General features: G+C 33.7%; 3 protein-coding genes and 1 non-coding gene across 4 annotated transcripts; all 4 read left to right on the top strand.

Annotated features, from left to right (window-relative positions):
- The first annotated feature begins 203 nt into the window (after positions 1-203).
- UGT44A1 (UDP-glycosyltransferase UGT44A1) lies at positions 204-7,046 on the top strand. Its single transcript, XM_073075411.1, has 4 exons — positions 204-1,263; positions 3,236-3,458; positions 4,450-4,666; positions 5,999-7,046. The coding sequence occupies exons 1-4, from the start codon at positions 442-444 to the stop codon at positions 6,312-6,314; spliced, it is 1,578 nt and encodes a 525-aa protein (XP_072931512.1). The 5' UTR covers positions 204-441; the 3' UTR covers positions 6,315-7,046.
- Positions 5,653-5,724, top strand: TRNAQ-UUG (transfer RNA glutamine (anticodon UUG)). The gene has a single exon. It is a non-coding gene; the product is annotated as a tRNA-Gln (tRNA).
- Positions 7,047-9,881: 2,835 nt separating the features above from the next.
- On the top strand, positions 9,882-12,420 carry LOC140743938 (UDP-glycosyltransferase UGT5-like). The gene is made up of 4 exons (XM_073075410.1): positions 9,882-10,732; positions 10,815-11,034; positions 11,152-11,368; positions 12,121-12,420. The coding sequence occupies exons 1-4, from the start codon at positions 9,908-9,910 to the stop codon at positions 12,377-12,379; spliced, it is 1,521 nt and encodes a 506-aa protein (XP_072931511.1). The 5' UTR covers positions 9,882-9,907; the 3' UTR covers positions 12,380-12,420.
- A 3,183-nt stretch (positions 12,421-15,603) lies between these two features.
- On the top strand, positions 15,604-19,357 carry LOC140743922 (UDP-glucosyltransferase 2-like). The gene is made up of 4 exons (XM_073075409.1): positions 15,604-16,817; positions 17,082-17,304; positions 17,970-18,186; positions 19,068-19,357. Exons 1-4 carry the CDS (start codon positions 16,008-16,010, stop codon positions 19,339-19,341), a joined length of 1,524 nt encoding a protein of 507 aa, XP_072931510.1. The 5' UTR covers positions 15,604-16,007; the 3' UTR covers positions 19,342-19,357.
- Positions 19,358-19,907: the final 550 nt, after the last annotated feature.

The following is a 19,907-nucleotide window of genomic DNA, read 5'->3' as shown; positions in this document are numbered from 1 at the left end:
AATATAATACTTAATTAAGAATAAGTAGGTATAAATATCAACTGTGTTTACTGACTTATAAATATTTACATTCTTATCAATGTACAATAAGACATAAATCGTATTCCCACACTTTAATTAATTGACTATTTGTTTAAATAGCATATTATCAGTTATTTACTCAGTAGGCTAATTATCCATACTTTCTCCATGCCAAAATACAGTTCAGTACACGCCGTCCAGCGGGCACCGACGCACGCTTTCCATGCGAATCGAGGTCACGTTCAATGACATCGCGGAGTCACCGAATATTTCTGGGTCTTACGACACGGCCACCGCGTCAGCGGAACGATTACCTCATAACATCTACCTATTATTAGTTCTATACGTACGCTTACATCAAACTATCCACGACCTAGTAACCACGCAGCGGTGCACCAACTCGCACGTTTTACATCGAAAATGGCAAAAAATATCGCGTTTATCGTTTACCTTGTCGCGCAAATTATCGCCAGTAGCAGCTACAGAATACTTGGGATATTCCCGTCCCTAGACCGGAACAACTACCTCACGTACCGCGGCTTCTTCCGGGAGCTGGCGAATCGAAGCCATGACGTGACTCTCATTAGCCATTTCCAATTGCCGGACGCGCCCGCCACCTACAAAGACGTATTGTTGAGTGACACACAAGTGTACAAAGGTCTGTCATTCGATTCAGTGATCGTGAATGAAGTTTCGCGAGTGCCGTTCGAGACGCTAGTATCGACTAAATCTGGAAACGACGATTGCAAGACTCTAATGAATAATCATCAAGTGCTTCACATGATAAGGACTCAACCTCATTTCGATGTTATTCTAGTGGAATCGTACAATAGTGACTGTGCGCTTGCATTGGCGGCAAATTTGAGTGCGCCGTACATTGCTTTCAATCCCCAGCCCACTCACCCGTGGCATTACAATAGACTGGGAATCAATTTCAATTCCGCATTCGTTCCTCAGTCTCTTTTGCCTTACGGGAAACAGCCGTGGTACTTTGAAAGATTGAAGAGTTACATCATTTATCATGTCACAAATTGGGTATACTACATCGGTTCACAAGTAACGGATCACGTTTATCTTTACAAGTATTTAGGTGATAACCTACCTTCTTTAGAAAGCATCGCATCGAACGCAAGCCTGGTGTTTGTAAACACACACCAATCAGTATTCGGAGGTGTTGCCAGACCGGACAATGTTGTAGACATAGGCGGGATACACATACGTCCACCAAAAATTATTCCTACGGTAAGAAAAGCTATGTTTTGGACAATTGTAACTTAATTTAACACAATTAACAAAATATGGACAGCACTAACACATTGTATGGTAATAAGGTGTTGGATACACCTTATTACCTGTATTGTTTAAAGTCATGCAAACAGAACCACATACAAGTGAATATCAACACTTAAATTAGTAGACAACTGAAAAAGACTACAATGGATTCACGAATAAATTAACATTTTAAGTAGGTATATTTGGAGAACGATATCATCCGAAAATTAAATATTTGGCTGCAATATTTATTTAGTATTTTAAGTCGCTGTATATTGAGTTATATTATAAACTTGTGACAATTTAGCAAATTCCATTATTTACTCAAAAACTAATACAAATTCGAAACCTTCTGAATATAAGCTGCAAGATTCGTATTCACTATCATAAACAGCTTACAAAATAAGTCTTGTCAAGGTTTGTTATAATCTACATACTACAGACATTACGTGGGCAGTTGAAAAATAGAAGATTATTTTAGTAGTCTCAGATCATGTTCCAAAAAAATACCTAACTAATTAATGTTGACTCTTAATACGAGTACCTACTCCTTTCCCTTAGCAGTTCATTAGTGACCAATAAGTTTATTACAAATACATACTTATTAATTGCATTTTTTTCGGTGTTAGAGAAATTATATTTTTATTTTTTATTCTTACGCACATTACTACTAAATGTCTAAACTTTACAATGTGTGTCAAATATGCGTGGATAGTAATAGTTGTGTAAATCTTCGTATGACATGTCGAATGTCTGAGAAGGGTCATTGTCCGTGTGTAAAGATTTCCACATTTCTCTTTTACTAGAGAAACGTTAAGTGATGGAAAGTCACGGTTACTTGCCATGTATCTATGAACAAGGTACCAGTTGTGTCTACATGTGTGTGTGTGTGTGTGTGTGTATGTATGTATGTGCATTTGTTATTGTTGTTCAAACCTACAGGTTTTCCTATAATCTGTTTATCATTTGAATTCTACTGTTACTCAATCATATTATGATTCCCTTCATTAAAAAATATTTTCGTTTGTAATGAATATAAGTTATACTTTGCGAGCTGTGTACAAATAAATAACTGAATTGTAATAAGCTTAATTGTGATACCATTTCCTTTCAAATTATTGATTAAAATCTAATATCCATATAGGCCGTGATCCACTTTGATAACATCATAATATTTTCTTATCAGTTCGTATAAGCGCTTTGCCGTGAAATGAGCTTGCAAAATCAATACACAAACCCTCTACAAACGAGTTTTCTATTGCCTTATATTGCGTAGTACTAAGCTTAAACGATTTAAAAAAGATCAAGATATGTTTTACATATTCTCGATTACTCTAAAAATATTAAAAGGCCAGTACCACTAGCGGAAACGGTTAATTTTACTTGACAAAGATCTTAAACAAAATAAAACTTACTTCTACTTAAGTTAGAAAGACATTACAATTTTATAAATTTAAGAACATCCGTGGTTTATTTAATTCACTTAGGTGATTGAAAATGGAGGAAATTAAAATGTTGTGGATAAAGTTTTATATGTATGTAACGATAAAAAAACAATGTGAGCCGTCACGGGACGCCTGGCAGATGTGAAACATCGACATTATTTTGTAAAAGTAATATGCAGAAAAGAACATATTGTGATAGGAACTAAATATGTCATAATGATAAAATAAAATATTATGATTTTTGCGCATGGCAACGCGTCGCCACACCGTACACACTACTGCATATAGACTGTATATATATGCGGCATGCGTCGTCACGCCAGAAATCGGTTTTACGTGCGGCTATAGATGTTTCACATCAAAAAAATGGCATTGACTTTAAAATTGAATACACCGTTGGTGAACAAAAATCGGTTGGCATTGATTACGCCGCTCTCCGCCGTGCGTACCAATACCTTTTCGATATCATTAATAATTTTATGATTGTTGAATTCCAGGAAATCGAGAGATTTATAAACGAAGCAGAACACGGCGTAATATACATGAACTTAGGGTCCAACGTTAAAGACTCAACGCTGCCCGGGGACAAATTAAAGGAACTGCTATCGACATTTAGTAAACTGCCACTTAGAATCCTGTGGAAATGGGATGGCGGCAATATAGATAACCTGCCAAGAAATGTTATGACCATGAGATGGCTACCGCAATACGATATCTTGAGTGAGTATGAAATTCTAATAGGAACTTTTTAATACTGATTATGTCGCGCTCAATTTTCGCTGTTCGAGATTTTCGCCCTTTAAAAACAACTGAATCTACTAATGCTCATGACCTTGATATTGTACAAGAAAGTATATTAAATATGAATGATACGTATACAAAAATGAGAAAGGTCACAATTCACCAGCCTGGCCAAATGCGGATTGGTACACTTTACAAACATTTGGGATATAGGTATTTTTAGAGAACTAGCATATATACGTTTTCTCAAAAAAAATCGTTCACCATCAAAACATGGGATATTATTTATCAATACTTACATTCTCCCAATTTTAAGAATCGCAGAATGTACTGAAAATATACTTGGAATACCTAATATGTATTTGAGCATGTAGAAATAATTATGAGAATTGTTCAAGTATAACTTTTTGCTTTAAATACTTTAATTACCTCTGCGTGTGGATAATCGTCAGGTAACAGATGAATAAAAGCAAGTATTTAGAATTTCAATTAATTGTACGTTTCTAACACAACCATAATATAGAATCGTATTTTAATATTATAAATATGAATTGAATATTTTTAACCACCACGAAAAACGAATGCATGGATTTGTATGAAATTTTGCACACAGACAAAAATACTTTTTATCCCGCTCAAAGGTCTCTGTGGAAAAAAATACGAACTTTATACTTCTAGAGATATTTAAACGAATTTTTGGAGAAAATAACGGTTCATTTTTCATTCGTAACAAGGTCCCTTAGGATTTGAAGTTACAAAACCTAATTTTTAAAATACAGTCACAAATTATAAACTAGGACTTTGCCGACTTATTAAGGCAAACATAATATAGGCCATACTGCAAAAAATCGGCATTTTTTATGATGACAGTTTTTAGAACCTAGAATTTAATTTAGGCGTGAAATCAAGACTAAATTTAACAAATGACTATAGTTTTTATTTAATATTTAAACTTCGCTAACATTTTCAGGACACGACAACGTCAAAGTATTCATCTCCCATACTGGAATACTGAGCACCATAGAAGCCCTGGATTCCGGGATCCCTGTAATAGCAATTCCTTTGTTCGGAGACCAATATGGAAATGCAGCAGTCCTGGTTGACGCGGGTGTTGCCACTATCGTACCGTACCAAGATCTGAGAAAAGATATTCTTCTGGACGCAATCAACGAAGTTTTAGATCCTGAGTAAGTATGATATACTATACTCTGATTCATAATTAGGTGTCCAAAATGTAAACAAAGGTGTTGACCTATCAAGAAAATACGTTAGAAATGGTAGTTTTTATTTTTGTCGATATTAAAGTAATACAACAATAATAAAATAATAATCTAAATAAATTAAGATTAATTCACATTTTCTAATATTTATATAACCTCAATTTCGTTCCTTACAGTAATAATAAGAAAAACAAAGTTTATGGTAGAAAATTAAAATGTGATTATGGTAACACTATCGGTATTCAAGACATTTCTTGTGCTGTCATTTTTAAGTTTCGTAACTGATATTATTCATTTTCGTGATTGTGATCGAACTCTAATGTTTTCTCGTTTACATAACGCGTTTCTTAAATTTTGTGTATTTGTTAAATTTTAGTTTTTTGTTGAGTTTGTTAAAGTTTTTGTTTCTTGTTAATTTTGACAGTGACATTTCTTTGTTTACATTTTGGACACCTAATTATGAATCAGACTATAGACCACAATATAATGTTTTATTTTTTTTTTTCACGAATGTCAAGGCTTCTACGTATTTAGGGCTGAAACATATGCATTCGATAGACGTGTCGCGCGACGATGTCGTTTCTCGTGTCGTGTCTGTATAATTACATGATGATATTGTAATATAAAATCATTATAATATAATCATCTAAATTAATTGATAAAAGCGGCAATAATATTATAAAAGTTTGATACTCGTGATCTTAAAAGGATACTTTTGTATTCAATTTATAAAACTTTAATCATAATATGATCATACTCGTATCATACGACATCATACATATAGCCTCGCGACATCTCTATGTGTCACGAGGCCACGTCGTATCATATATATTTATTTTAACCCTTACGTCTTAGGTACTCTTATATAAAGAATAACTAATGTCAATGACATTTTCTTTATTCTTTCTTGACCATCTTGTAACTCTAGACAAAATTCATAGAGCTCCCTCGTCGGTTCCATGGTGTAATGGTTAGCACTCTGGACTTTGAATCCAGCGATCCGAGTTCAAATCTCGGTGGAACCTTTATACATAAACATTGATTTTGCTTAGCACTTTCATTTCAACAATTATTTTATAATGTTTTTTTCTATTTGCACTACCTACACATAATTTATTTATGAACAAGAATACGTTATATTTTTTTTTCATGATACTCATCAAACCTAGCAACAAAATCATATTAACCTTATTCAACCTTTACTACGTATCTCCGCTTTTATTAAAAATAAAATGTTAAACTAAAATAATGAAAAAAATCCATAATATTTATAAAAATATTTTAATTTTTAATTTTCAGATGGCAATCACGGGCGAAGCTCGTATCCCGCATGTGGCATGACCGACCAATGTCGCCCATGGAAACAGCTATATACTGGACGGAGTATGTTGCTCGGTATCGAGGCACTCCCAACCTGCAAGCGGCGTCTGTGAACGCACCCTTATACCAGCAGCTGCAACTAGATGTACTCGCCTTTATAGGGCTGGTCCTTTATATATTAAGCTATGTTGTGTACAAGATATTCAGTGTATGCTGCTGTTGTTGTTGTCCAACTGAAACAGTGGAGACTACGGCTGTTGAAGAGAGAAGGTCAAAGAGGGTGAAATTCGAGTGATAATAAACTGTTAAAATTATCACTACAAGTATATTTATATACGTAAATATTAAGAAGTGTGTCGTGTATCATGTCGTGTATGTTACGAGCGTAAAACGGATTAAACATTAACGCTTTGTTTGGTGCTGAGATACTCAAATATATGTTCACAATATTGCAATTGTTGTAGACGAAAAATTAGCAATCATTGCATCGCAGACCGAAATTTTGTCAAAATGATTATCAAGACATGTAACTATCTTGCCGCGTACGCACGCTTGCCAAACGGTCACAAATTCAAATATGTGTATAGATATAGAGCGTTTCACTTGTTCGTATAGATTTGCAGGCACATGTAGCATAGGTTTTGATCAACCCAAACGTTTGTAGAGGTTTGGGGTATGCAGCAAGCGCCAAGCGTGCGAATGCGGCATCAGTATTTTGACAGTAAATATTAAACGAAACAATGACATATTTTATAGAAAAAGATACTTCAATGTTATAAGTTACTAGCTAGCCCGGCAAACGTTGAATAAAAAAATGTTAAGGGTGAAATACCCTTATCACTTAGGGGTATGAAAAATAGATAGTAGCCGATTCTCCTACTACGCCTACTGAATACGCATATTAAATTTGGTGAAAATCGGTAAAGCCGTTTCGGAGGAGTACGGTAACTAACATTGTGACACGAGAATTTTATATATAAGATAAAGGCAGGTACTTATTTGGAAATAAAATTACCTAAGTAAAATATTTCAGCTGTTTTTATTTAATATTATTCTAAACTAGGAAATATAGCGAATTATATATTGAGAATTAATTATCAACTTTACCATCCAATTCAAATCAAAATGCGGGAGCGCTACATCGCTGCAAGAGTACTTCAGAACTTGTAGACCTTTTTAGGGTTTCTCAATAAAATTAATTTATTAAGTTAAGATTAAAACTACTTCGCAACAATCCGCTACAAATATGCATGATACCCTGATGATGCTCCGTTTTGGAGTGAAACACGTGTTAATTTTTTGCATCTGCACGCATCCTTTGAGGGAGCTAGGGTGGTACATACTGCATGGTTTAAAATATATACCATCAAAGATATATGTAGCGGATTGTCGCGATGTAGTTTTAATCTTAAATTAATAGCATGGATTTCCGCAAAGTAACGCCTTATACAATTAAAATTAAACTATAACTAGAAAACTATTTGTCCAGCTTTCTTAAAATTTAATATATTAAAATTTAAGAAAGCTGGACATTATAAAATAGTAATTTTGACACAATCTTTTCCTGTTCAAGTTCAAATGCTAACAGCGCCATCTACCAGCGGCGCTGACATCGTGGTGAAATAAGTAGATATAAAAATTAAGCAACTTTCTTCATTCTTATCGATTCATCTATAGAACTGTCTTTTTAACGATTTAAATATTAACGCTAATATATGGACACTTTAAATTTGCGTAATTTCTGAAAAAAAAATTGAGTTGGACTCGTATTTGGCCAATGATTTAAGTAACCTTCACAATAAAATGCATAAGCAATGCAATGACCGACTATCTTAAAATAACCTTCACGACTAATCCAGCAAAAAGTAGCCATGATTTTAGAGAAGACCGATTAAAATCCATACTGACTTACGAATATTATTGGCTGAAATATATTGCGCGATTTTTGGGCCAACCAGAAACCATTTTTCCTTCCCTCCCTGGTTATAGCAGCTAACTGAATACAAAAATACCGTAATAATAAAAACTATAAGTACTTGAATAAATTATGATTTAAAAGAATAAATTATCTTTTAAATGAGCACTTGCATACAATGATGCACAAAAAATATATTGTGACCAAATTTTCTGATGACTAGTTTAATATTTATATAAGATGGTAGAACCCTGTGGTTCGACTCCGGCGACACCTATTCTGCCTAATTACAGTGTGTGTGTGTGTGTGTGTGTGTGTTCTGGTTTGAAGGGGCGTTTCAAGGTAATCCTCAGAGGTAGCGGCGACTCTTTGGCCGATGTCAAGTAGGAATCTTATCTTGTCTGGGGTAAATTGCAGATGACCACGGACGGCAGGAGCATGCATGCTCGTCTGCTACACCTATGTTATATAAAAAAAAACTTCCATAAAGTTCTTTCATAAATTAAAAAAACTAAATAAAGTCGATATTCGACTATAACTTTAATTGCATGTAGCTATTTTTTTTATTAAATTATAGATATTTTAATTTTATGAAGATATATTGGCTTATTATTTATGATGTTCAAACACTTAAGGTAGTACCTACTTCTATTCTATTTGGAGTCAATAAATAAAAATCCATAAACAGCAGTGACATCATCATTGGTATCCAGTCAATAACCAAATAATTTCCTAGCCCAATTAAATACAATTTATATTCATGAAAAAAATTAAATATTATAAATATGTCTCCGACAATGCCTGCAATTGTGGTCACGCGTCTCAGTCAAATCAAAAACAATAGGTATTGAGATTTAAATATTAACGCTAATATATGGACACTTTAAATTTGCGTAATTTCTGAAAAAAAAATGAGTTGGACTCGTATTTGGCCAATGATTTAAGTAACCTTCACAATAAAATGCATAAGCAATGCAATGACCGACTATCTTAAAATAACCTTCACGACTAATCCAGCAAAAAGTAGCCATGATTTTAGAGAAGACCGATTAAAATCCATACTGACTTACGAATATTATTGGCTGAAATATATTGCGCGATTTTTGGACCAACCAGAAACCATTTTTCCTTCCCTCCCTGGTTATAGCAGCTAAGCGAATACAAAAATACCGTAATAATAAAAACTATAAGTACTTGAATGAATTATGATTTAAAAGAATAAATTATCTTTTAAATGAACACTTGCATACAATGATACACAAAAAATATATTGTGACCAAATTTTCTGATGACTAGTTTAATATTTATATAAGATGGTAGAACCCTGAGGTTCGACTCCGGCGACACCTATTCTGCCTAATTACAGTGTGTGTGTGTGTTCTGGTTTGAAGGGGCGTTTCAAGGTAATCCTCAGAGGTAGCGGCGACTCTTTGGCCGATGTCAAGTAGGAATCTTATCTTGTCTGGGGTAAATTGCAGATGACCACGGACGGCAGTAGCATGCATGCTCGTCTGCTACACCTATGTTATATAAAAAAACTTCCATAAAGCTCTTTCATAAATTAAAAAAACTAAATAAAGTCGATATTCGACTATAACTTTAATTGCATGTAGCTATTTTTTTTATTAAATTATAGATATTTTAATTTTATGAAGATATATTGGCTTATTATTTATGATGTTCAAACACTTAAGGTAGTATCTACTTCTATTCTATTTGGAGTCAATAAATAAAAATCCATAAACAGCAGTGACATAATCATCACCGTCATCAGGTTTCCAGTCAATAACCCAATAATTTCCTATTTAATTAAATACAATTTATATTCATGAAAAAAAATCAAACATTATAAATGTGTCTCCGCAATGCCTGCAATTGTGGTCACGCGTCTCAGTCAAAAACAGTAGGTATTGAGATATCAAAGACCGTGTATTAGTACTTGTTCAGTTGGCACCCGCGTCTATCGTTACAGAATGAAAGTGTCGTTATTTATAATCTTAACTATTATTACAAGTGTTTGTTATAAAGAAGTGAAATGTTTCAATATACTTGCAGTGTTCCCGTATGAAGGGGAAACTCACTTTTTAGTTTTCACACATTATCTCCAAGAATTAGCTCGAAGAGGACATAATGTGACGGTCATATCACCATTTCCACGGAAGACTCCAATGGAAAATTACCATGATATACAACTGTACCACGACAAACGGAAAAAGGAATCTGGGTTGTCGTTTCCTATGTTTGAACCTACCTATATATTAAGATTAAATGTGTTTAAACTTGTACTCACAATTGGTTACGATAATTGTAAAGAACTATTAGAAAGTAAACATGTACAAGATCTTTGGAAATCTCAAACCAAATTCGACGTAGTAGTGGTCGAGCAATTCAATACCGATTGTCCGTTAGGACTAGCTTACAAGATAGGTGCTCCAGTTGTAGGCATTTCAACAACTTCATTGATGCCTCATCACTACGATAGGTTTGGTATCCCACAGAATCCTTCGTATACATCATTTCTGGGCTTAGAGGGCGGAACATATCCAAATATTTTGCAAAGATTTGAAAGAATATTTTTTAAAATCATGACACCTTTTGTCCGTTTTATTTCACAAAAGTTCGACGAATACACGTTAGCGCAATATTTTGACGACCTTCCTCCTTTAGAAGAACTAGCTCGTAATATAAAAATATTATTATTATATCAATACACTGTTTTAAGCGGTTCGAGTCTTTTGCCAGCAAATGTGATAGAAGTGGGAGGTTTTCATGTCACCAATCCAAAACCTTTACCTGAGGTAAAAAACTTTTAATTACAAAACGTGTATGAAGAGTAATCATGTTTATTTGAGAATAGTTATTATAATTTATTATTTAAAGGAGTTAAGAAAATTTATAGAGGAATCTGAACACGGAGTGATTTACGTCAGTTTTGGTACGAATCTAAATACAAACACGCTACCTGCGAAAACGTTGGAATCTATTATAAGTGTACTATCAAGTCTTCCTCAAAGGATTATATGGAAATGGAATGGAGATATTCCAACAAAAGATAGCGATTTTTATTTTGCTAAGTGGATTCCGCAGAATGACCTTCTAGGTGAATATAAGCATTTCTTCGTTGAATGTTTTTAATAATTAAAAATCAGTGAAAATTAAAATAAAATGTGACTCAGATGCCGTAATATTTTTATATTGAATATTTCTTTTTTTGCAGCTCACCCAAATGTCGTTGCATTTTTCTCACATTGTGGTAATTTGGGGATAACAGAAGCAATTCATCATGGAGTACCAGTATTGGGAATGCCTTTTATTGCCGACCAGCCCAGCGTTGCTGCTGCAGTGGAAAAAAGTGGGCTTGGAGTTCAAATACAAATGTCCGAAGTAACCAAAGATAAACTTTTAAATAAGTTCAGCATTATTCTCCAGCCTAAGTAAGTTTATTTATTTTTTCCGAATTTTCACGGATGGATTCGATAAATTAAATAATCAAAGTACCAAATTCTCCGAATTAGGCGGTTGCGGAATACTATTGATCGTCATCATTAACACATTATTGATCCAAATCTGGGCAAAGGACTCTATTCATAATGATGATAGTTTAGGCCAGCGTTTCCCAGCCTTTTTCAGTCCACGGACCCTTAGGAAATTAAGCAGTTTTCACGGACCCCCTTAATAAAATAAACACCGAAAAAAATGCAATCTCAATTATCATTTTTTTACAGGAGAGCCAAAACAAAATTTGAAAAACCAATTTATATATTTTTCCCTTTCTAGATTAATAATAGTGTTATACATCATTGGATGCATCTTTTTTAATATTTTAAAATACTGTGTGCTGCGATCACATTTTTCTAATAAAACTGGTTTGCTGATTTTTCGTTTTGCGGCCCTTTTGCATTTAATGAGCGATTTATGTATGGTCCAGAGATGACACCGCGGACCCCCATACATATGGTGTGGTTCGCGGACACCCAGGGGTCCGCGGACCACAGGTTGGGAAACGCGGATTTAGGCCATAATCTGGAGTCAGAACTCCTCATATAGGTACTTAAATACACAAATACCCAACCCAATTGCCTACATATTTATCTGGTATTAAGGTGATTGCAGGTACATAAGTAGGCCATGATGCGTACATCGTGGATAATTGTACCAATTAGGTGGTTATAATTGTTTTTATTAGTTTTAGAGAAAACGTGAAGATCTTATCAAAATCATGGCACGACCGGCCCATATCCCCCATGGACAATGCCATCTTTTGGACAGAGTTCGCAGCTAATTACCCTAATGTGACTTTAAGATCGAGGTCGGCTGACGTTCCGTTTTACGAATACCTATGTTTAGATATTTTAGCAATAATGGTGCTTATAATTTACAATAGTTTTTATTTAGTAAATTTTCTACTAGTTTTTCTCTTTACAAAGAAACAAAAATTGCATTAAAATACTTAAAATGAAAGGAATAAAAATATTTTTTGAATTTTTTTTTTATTTATACGTCGCTATGTCGTTTATGAAAAAAAAATTAAAGAATAATTATAGTTTAAAAACTAATAACCAGGCTAAAATCGTACAAGCAAAATCGTTAATCCTGAGAATTGGACAAAATTATTAAAATCATGTATTGTCATCGGCTCTTGATGAGTATTCAAAATTTTAAATTAATCGGATTGTTCAAGTGGGTAACAATCGAGTTCAAATATTCCGTTACATACATACAGGTCAAGCTAGTAAAAGCGCGATAAAAAAAATACCTGAGTTTCTATAAAGAAGGGGCATTCCAGGGGCATCCTTCCTGTAGTTAGGTACTTTAGTACTTATTATTCTGTGGTTAGGTACATTCTTCTATCCGACGACACCAAACTGAGAATTTTGTAATAGATACAGGTGACAATTTCATACAAAATAACAGATAGCATTAATAAAATAAAAAAAACTGATTAAAATATTTTTTAAATAAGTACAGTAAAAAATAGAAGCTTCTACATCTAATATATATTTCTCAATAAAGTCACTCGCATTAAAATGTATATAATAATAATGTCATAAGTAGTGGATGTGTCTGTGTCAATGTTATTATACGATAACTAAGTACAATGCCTTTTTTGGCTAATAAATTATATCTTTATGTGCATGATGAATACACGACATAATACAAACAGGACATAATATCTTAATATTATATTATTATACATTTACAATGACAGAGTAATGGAAGGTAATTAGAAATAATGACCAGTATTCTTACTAAAACGTAATCCAAAAAGTAGTATAAGTAATACTAAATAGTTAGTTTAAAAAAATAGCAAGTACACAATAAATAATCACAAACAATTGAATGACAGAGGAATATAACAAATATTAATTATTACATACCTAATAGTCAGTACACAACAATTGATCGCAAACACAATAAAATTATATTAAGAAGTAATTAACTTACGTAAGTGCGGCGGAAGTCCAAAAAGTGGCTTCCTTTTATTTTCCTTCCTTTTTATATCCTCTGAATTTTACACACACACATCAATTGTGTATAGCTAATCAGCATCAAGCATAAGTTATATTTAAATTGACTGACAGTCCAGTATCACAGCTAAGATTCTTAAATTGTTATTAATTTTATTTGTGTTTTAATAGCATAAAAGAGTTTATTTATGAATTACCATTATCCAATCAGTGACGAGAACTCCCTTGACCAATCGTAGATTTGATGCAAATCAACCCATGAACTATTATACTCATTGCACATTTTAGTTTCTATTTTTATTTATTTTTCTTTCTCAACCTCTAAACTAAAATTACTTTAAATATTATATTTTTTTTTTAATTTTAAATCATGTCTCATATATAGTAAATAATGATAAATCATAAATACATAAACATCACTTGAGGTAAATAATCATTAAACCTTCTTAATAATAATGTAAATATTATTATAAATAGTACTGTATATTTGCTGATACATATAATTAAATAAGACTTTTTTAAACATTATTACATAAGTTATAAAGTGCTGATTTTAAACCGGAACTTCGTTCCGAGTACTGTAAGGATCTAACTCTAGAGCCATCTAGTGTCGAGTAGGATTATTTTATTTCGATCAAAGCAGTTATAAAAATTGTAAGTGATTGCTAAACTAGTGCCATCTAGTTTTAATTGATACAATCATTTTGATCAATAGAAAGCTACAAGTTATCGCTAAACTGGTCCCATCTATATTTTATAAATACAAAATGTTTAATGGCTATCAATAACAGTACCATCTGATAATTTGGTAAAACATTTTACAAAGCAGCAGATTGGGAAGTCGAGCCGTCCGGCAAGCAACTCCGGGAAGGACGGCGGTGTGTGTGGTCGCATACCGTCGTAAATACCAGACGGTGTGGCGAGTCCTGAAGCTCACCTGGGCGGAGCCCGAAGGGGCAACGCGTTCAGAGGACTCCGGTTGCGTTCCGTTGGAGATCCCGGAGTCCTCTTGGCAACGCCGAGGTCGGCCACCGGGGGGGTTTTAGTGCGGTAAGAATCCCACATAACCCTGTGTCGCTCCCACGGCACGGGGTACCTTTTGAAGGTTTCCCCCTCGATAACAAAAAAAAAAAAAAAAAGGGGGTACGACTTGAGCAACCTTACCCTATATTCAGTAATTATTATGCAGATTAGATTATTGATTATTCGACTTCGATCACTAATAAGAACTAGATACACAATCAGCAACAAAAAAATGCCGCGACGAAAAAAGCACCCAAATAGACATTGCCTGACTTGATTTGTTCGGGTAACATGGTGACTCTGTTCTAACTTGAATGGAGACGCTATTGTTTTATATTTTTTTATTTAATTTAATTATTTTTTTTTTGTTACACTCGGGTCATTGAGACGAATATAATGACACCTTACTTGTCGACATTCATCCAGCCGTTTGTTAGATTCGATCAAATAAATAAAGACAAACATACAAGATACGCGCGCAAAACATAACCCTTCCTTGGCAGTCGGGTAAAAATAATTGAAATAAATGTTGGTTTACTACATATTTCTTTAGTCGGCGGCAATATATTTCGTTGGGTAACGGCGTAAACAGCTTGTTGATTTTTTAATTAAATTACTTGTATTTGGTTATATTTTCATTTTAAACTTATATTTGCATTATAATAAATTGTGTCTTCACATTACTTTCATTGATAAATTATTATTATGTTCATTAAAATTAATTACTTCGACCTAATAAAAATTTATAATAACCGTGTAAAAAATGACAGTTCGGCTCCACTAATTCCTTGTCCAAGTGACAAACCGGTAAAAGTGATAGCTTATAACGCTTATTACACAACCCGATATGAAGGGCCCTGCATCCAGGGTGGGCGTGTACCCTAGTTAGGAAGCTAGGCAGATCGGGATGATCCGATCGCTCTAAATAGGGACACTAACTCCCTAAGTCTTATTACACCACTCTTAGTTAGGGTTAGGGTCCCTCAAAATTGGGTGGTCTAATAAGGCCTTATGACAGCTAGCTTATGTCGTAAAAATTTATTGCTTTTGGTAAGCAGTTTTTGAAAAACACCGTTAAAAAATAGTGATAAGGTTGATTTTGCATTAATTTTAGATTCTGTCGCTTAGAATTTTATAAACACGTTTGACGCCACTTTTTAAGTTCATTTTTGTATGGGATTGTGTCTAGTTCTTATTAGTGATCGAAGTTATTCGATAATTAAGTTTATTGAATGGTCACTAACTACGTAGATCGAGTACGGCACTCATAAATTATGATAATACAATGATTCAAGGTTGTAACTATTTGAACTATTTGATATGTCATTATAAAAAAACAGAGTTTGCGAAATTTGCCGCAAACCAGTTATAGTCTTGTAAGCGTTGCCTGTTAAGATGTTTGTGGAAGATAGTATATAATATATCTACTTAGTATAGAATAATTTATAAATCATAACAAAATTGTGTAACCTGAACTGATACTCTATCAGCTGTGAGATAACAATATTTTATAACGTATTAGTGAATTAGTGATATTTATTTCAAATGTGTTTGTGCAGTGAAGAAAGTGAATGTGAAAAACATGTTAATAGTTATAACACTGTTATTATGTGCAGGTTTAAATTCCGTGCAATCCTTAGATATATTAGGAGTATTTCCAGCTCAGGTCAGGAGTCATTTCTTTGCATTTCAACCGTTTATGCAAGAACTAGCTAAAAGAGGCCACAATGTAACTGTTATATCGTACTATGCCGACAAGAAACCAAGAGACAATTACCATGTCATTGATTTATCTGAAAATGCCCCGGTATCAGAAGTTAACCTACCAATAACGAGGTCCGCAATTAAAACCTTTTTTATTATGAGTATATTTCATGTCATGGGTGGTCCGTACGGTTGCAGAATACTCTTAACTGATGAAAATGTTCAAAATTTATGGATTACGCAACGGAAATTTGATGTTATTATTGTGGAACAATTTGACAGCGATTGTGCTTTGGGCCTCGCGTATAAGTTAGGAGCACCTGTCGTTGGCGTAACATCGCACATGTTGCTGCCTTGGCATTACAACAGATTAGGAGTTCCATACAACCCATCTTATGTCCTTTTCGATTTCCTGGAAGGAGGGACCAAACCAACATTTTTCCAAAGACTTCAACGAGCTTATTGGTACAGTCACTTCTATTTCGTCAACAAATATATTACTCAAAGGTTAGAACAGAGCATAGTCGCGGAATTTTTCGACGATGTACCTTCTTTGGAAGAACTAGGAGCTAACATTAAATTTTTACTTTTATACCAAAACTTTATACTATCAGGTTCGTCACTTTTACCATCGAATATAAAAGAAGTTGGTGGTTATCACATAAAGGAACCGAAACCCTTACCTGATGTGAGTAATGTACTATTACTGTTCTATTTACTTAATTCATAAGAAAAGACAATGAAATCTTCAATACAAAATTTATCCAAGGTTGAAATCACGGTTACACTACCTTCACGCTTGCTTGGTTATTTTTTTAATTTTTTTATTCGTGTACATTAACTATGGAAGTTGGTTTCATTAGTGTCAGAAATAATAATGCAATATCAGATCCACAATAAGTTTTTCAACAAGAAAAAATTAAAATTTCCTTTCATTTCTATTTTAAAACAGGACTTCCAAAAATATATAGACGAATCTGAACATGGTGTAATTTATATCAGTTTTGGCAGTAATATGAGAACTTCAACACTACCTCAAACTAAACTAGAAAGTATTATAGCAGCTGTACAAGAATTACCACAGCGAGTTATATTTAAATGGGAGCGTAAAACTCTCCCTGGCAACCCGAAGAATATATATGTATCTAAATGGTTACCTCAAAATGATATTTTAGGTAAGTCAACTTTTAAAGTTAAGTAATATATTTTCGTACGGATTTGTTACATTACTCACAGACAGAAAAAATAATGCGTAGATAAGACTTTCTTGCGATATTTTAAATAGTTGTATTGTGATGAATTTGAAATCTGTATTCAATTGTGTGTTCCTGTCACGCTTAAGTTCAACGAATTCTTAATTTTCACCATAGATTGGTAAAGATTACTCACTCCTAACAAGAAAATGTACCCAGTTTTTAGAATTGAAATAGTTGCGTAAAAAAGTTTTGCCACGTCTCCGTGCTAAAATGTCCCTCAAACATTTGAAATAATTATTTATTTATTATGTAAATTACGCAGTATTACTTATTTATTCGTAAATTTTCTCTGAGAATGTTTTTATTTGTCATTTAAAAAAACAATCTTACTAATAAGCCGTTTGTGGCTTCATTCAATTTCAAGGCGGCGAAGTATCTTTGCTAATCTATGATTTTCACACGCATCTTAATTAACACTTCTGAAAGTAGATACATATATTTTAGTGAGTATAATTATATCATCAAGTGGACTATATGTCAATATTACTAAATTAAAGTAAACACAGAATAACTTAAAACATTATTAATTTGATCATCGGGAACCCTTGTATGATGATAAGATGTTAATTGAACAATATTTTTAGCGCATCCAAAAATATTGGCATTTTTCTCCCATTGTGGGCTCCTGGGAGCTACAGAAGCAATTCACTACGGGGTACCATTGTTGTGTATGCCCATATTTGGAGATCAACCATCGAATGCAGCGGCTGCTGAGGAAGCAGGTTTAGGTGTCCAGATAGACTTCAATGACTTAACGAAAGATAATATCCTGAAGAAATTAAAGACTATACTGGATCCACAGTAAGTTTTTGATGTGAAACATCTATAGCCGCACGTAAAACCGATTTCTGGCGTGGCAACGCATGCCGTGGCGACGCGTCGCCACGCTATACGATGGTATATATATACAGTCTATATGCAGTAGTGTGTACGGTGTGGCGACGCGTCGCCATGTGCAATCGAATTCAATAAATAGTCATCGTTATCTGGAAAAAGATCGTAATATTTTATTTTATCATTATGACATATTTAGTTCCTATCACAATATGTTCTTTTCGGCATATTACTTTTACAAAATAATGTCGATGTTTCACATCTGCGTCCCGTGACGGCTCACATTTTTTTGTGCACCCACTGAATAATCTGCATTTATTGAAAGTTTAGAAAAAACAAAGTAGGGAACCTATATAGAACAAGGACATACCTTAATGTCAAATAATTTCTCATGGATTTGAAATAAAAATTGTTCACCCGTTGGAAGACAGTATGTTCTTCCTAGAAAAATACTACTGCTACCTCTAAGGACTAAGTCGAATGCCTCTTATATGTCTTCTTTACCACACCCTTCAAACCAGAACACAGCGGCGCTTAACACTGCTATTATTACTATGCTGAAACAGATGAAACGGAGGATTTCGGAGGCACTCACCGGAATCAAACCACAAACCTCCTTCATTTACGATTCGATGGGTTCACTGACGTATGAACAATTTCCTAAAGATAGCACGACAAGATGGCCATACTAACATATGACCAATTTCATAAACAGCCTTAGCTATAATATTATTAATATTTCCAGATTTAGACCACGTGAGAAGTTGCTATCCGAGTCGTGGCGCGACCGAAGTGTTTCCACCAATGGATAGCGCTAGCTTTTATATTTATGTTATTTATATTTCCAGGTTTAGAGCACGTGTAAAGCTGCTATCCAAGGCGTGGCGCGATCGACCAGTTTCGCCAATGGATAGCGCTATTTTCTGGACAGAATTCGCAGCTAGACACAACTTTACATACAAATCTCGTTCAGCGGAAGTACCGCTTTACCAATACTTGTGTTTAGACGCATATGCAGTGCTATTATTAATTTTAATGATCAGTGTTTTTAGTATCAAATGTTTAGTTTCCTTAGTTTTGAATAGATTAAAGGTTGGAAACATGAAATCTAAACGAGAATAAAATTTGTTATGAATGATATTGTATTTTCATTTAAATATTTTGTAACGCATAGATTTAATAAATAGATGATCCGTTCAGAATATCATTTTGTTAATGTATAAATATTTATACGTGGATATAAATAAATATCTTCTATTACTATTTGAATACCAAAATAGCAATTATTTAGATTTAATTGAGCAAAATATAAAAAAAACTAGCTCCTGATTTACATTAACGTGGGATTATGCAGATTTCACTAATACAAGGTCAATACTCTCGTGGATAGATATAATCTAGTTAATAAATTAAATTTAATGTCATCATAGCTGGAGCGTGAGGTCTATTCACACTTACAACAATCATACGACGCCGCAGTGACAAAATATCCGCAAACTGTGATCAGCAAAACACACGTATAAATTATATTAGATGAAGGTGGTAGAAGTCTTTGTGGTTCGACTCCGATATCACCTATGACTCCGATAGGGTGATCGGTTACTCCAGCTATTCTAGTCAGTTTTTTTTTATAATATAGGTGTTGTGATTTGAATGCATATATTACACGATTTGTTATTTCATAGTTA

The sequence above is a fragment of the Epargyreus clarus genome, unplaced genomic scaffold (genome assembly GCF_041222505.1).
Source record: "Epargyreus clarus isolate Ecla_fem2 unplaced genomic scaffold, WU_Ecla_fem_2.2 ptg000001l, whole genome shotgun sequence".
Taxonomy (NCBI): Eukaryota; Metazoa; Arthropoda; class Insecta; order Lepidoptera; family Hesperiidae; genus Epargyreus; species Epargyreus clarus.
Note: the sequence above shows the minus strand (reverse complement) of the source record. Positions and strands in the feature narration are given on the sequence as shown.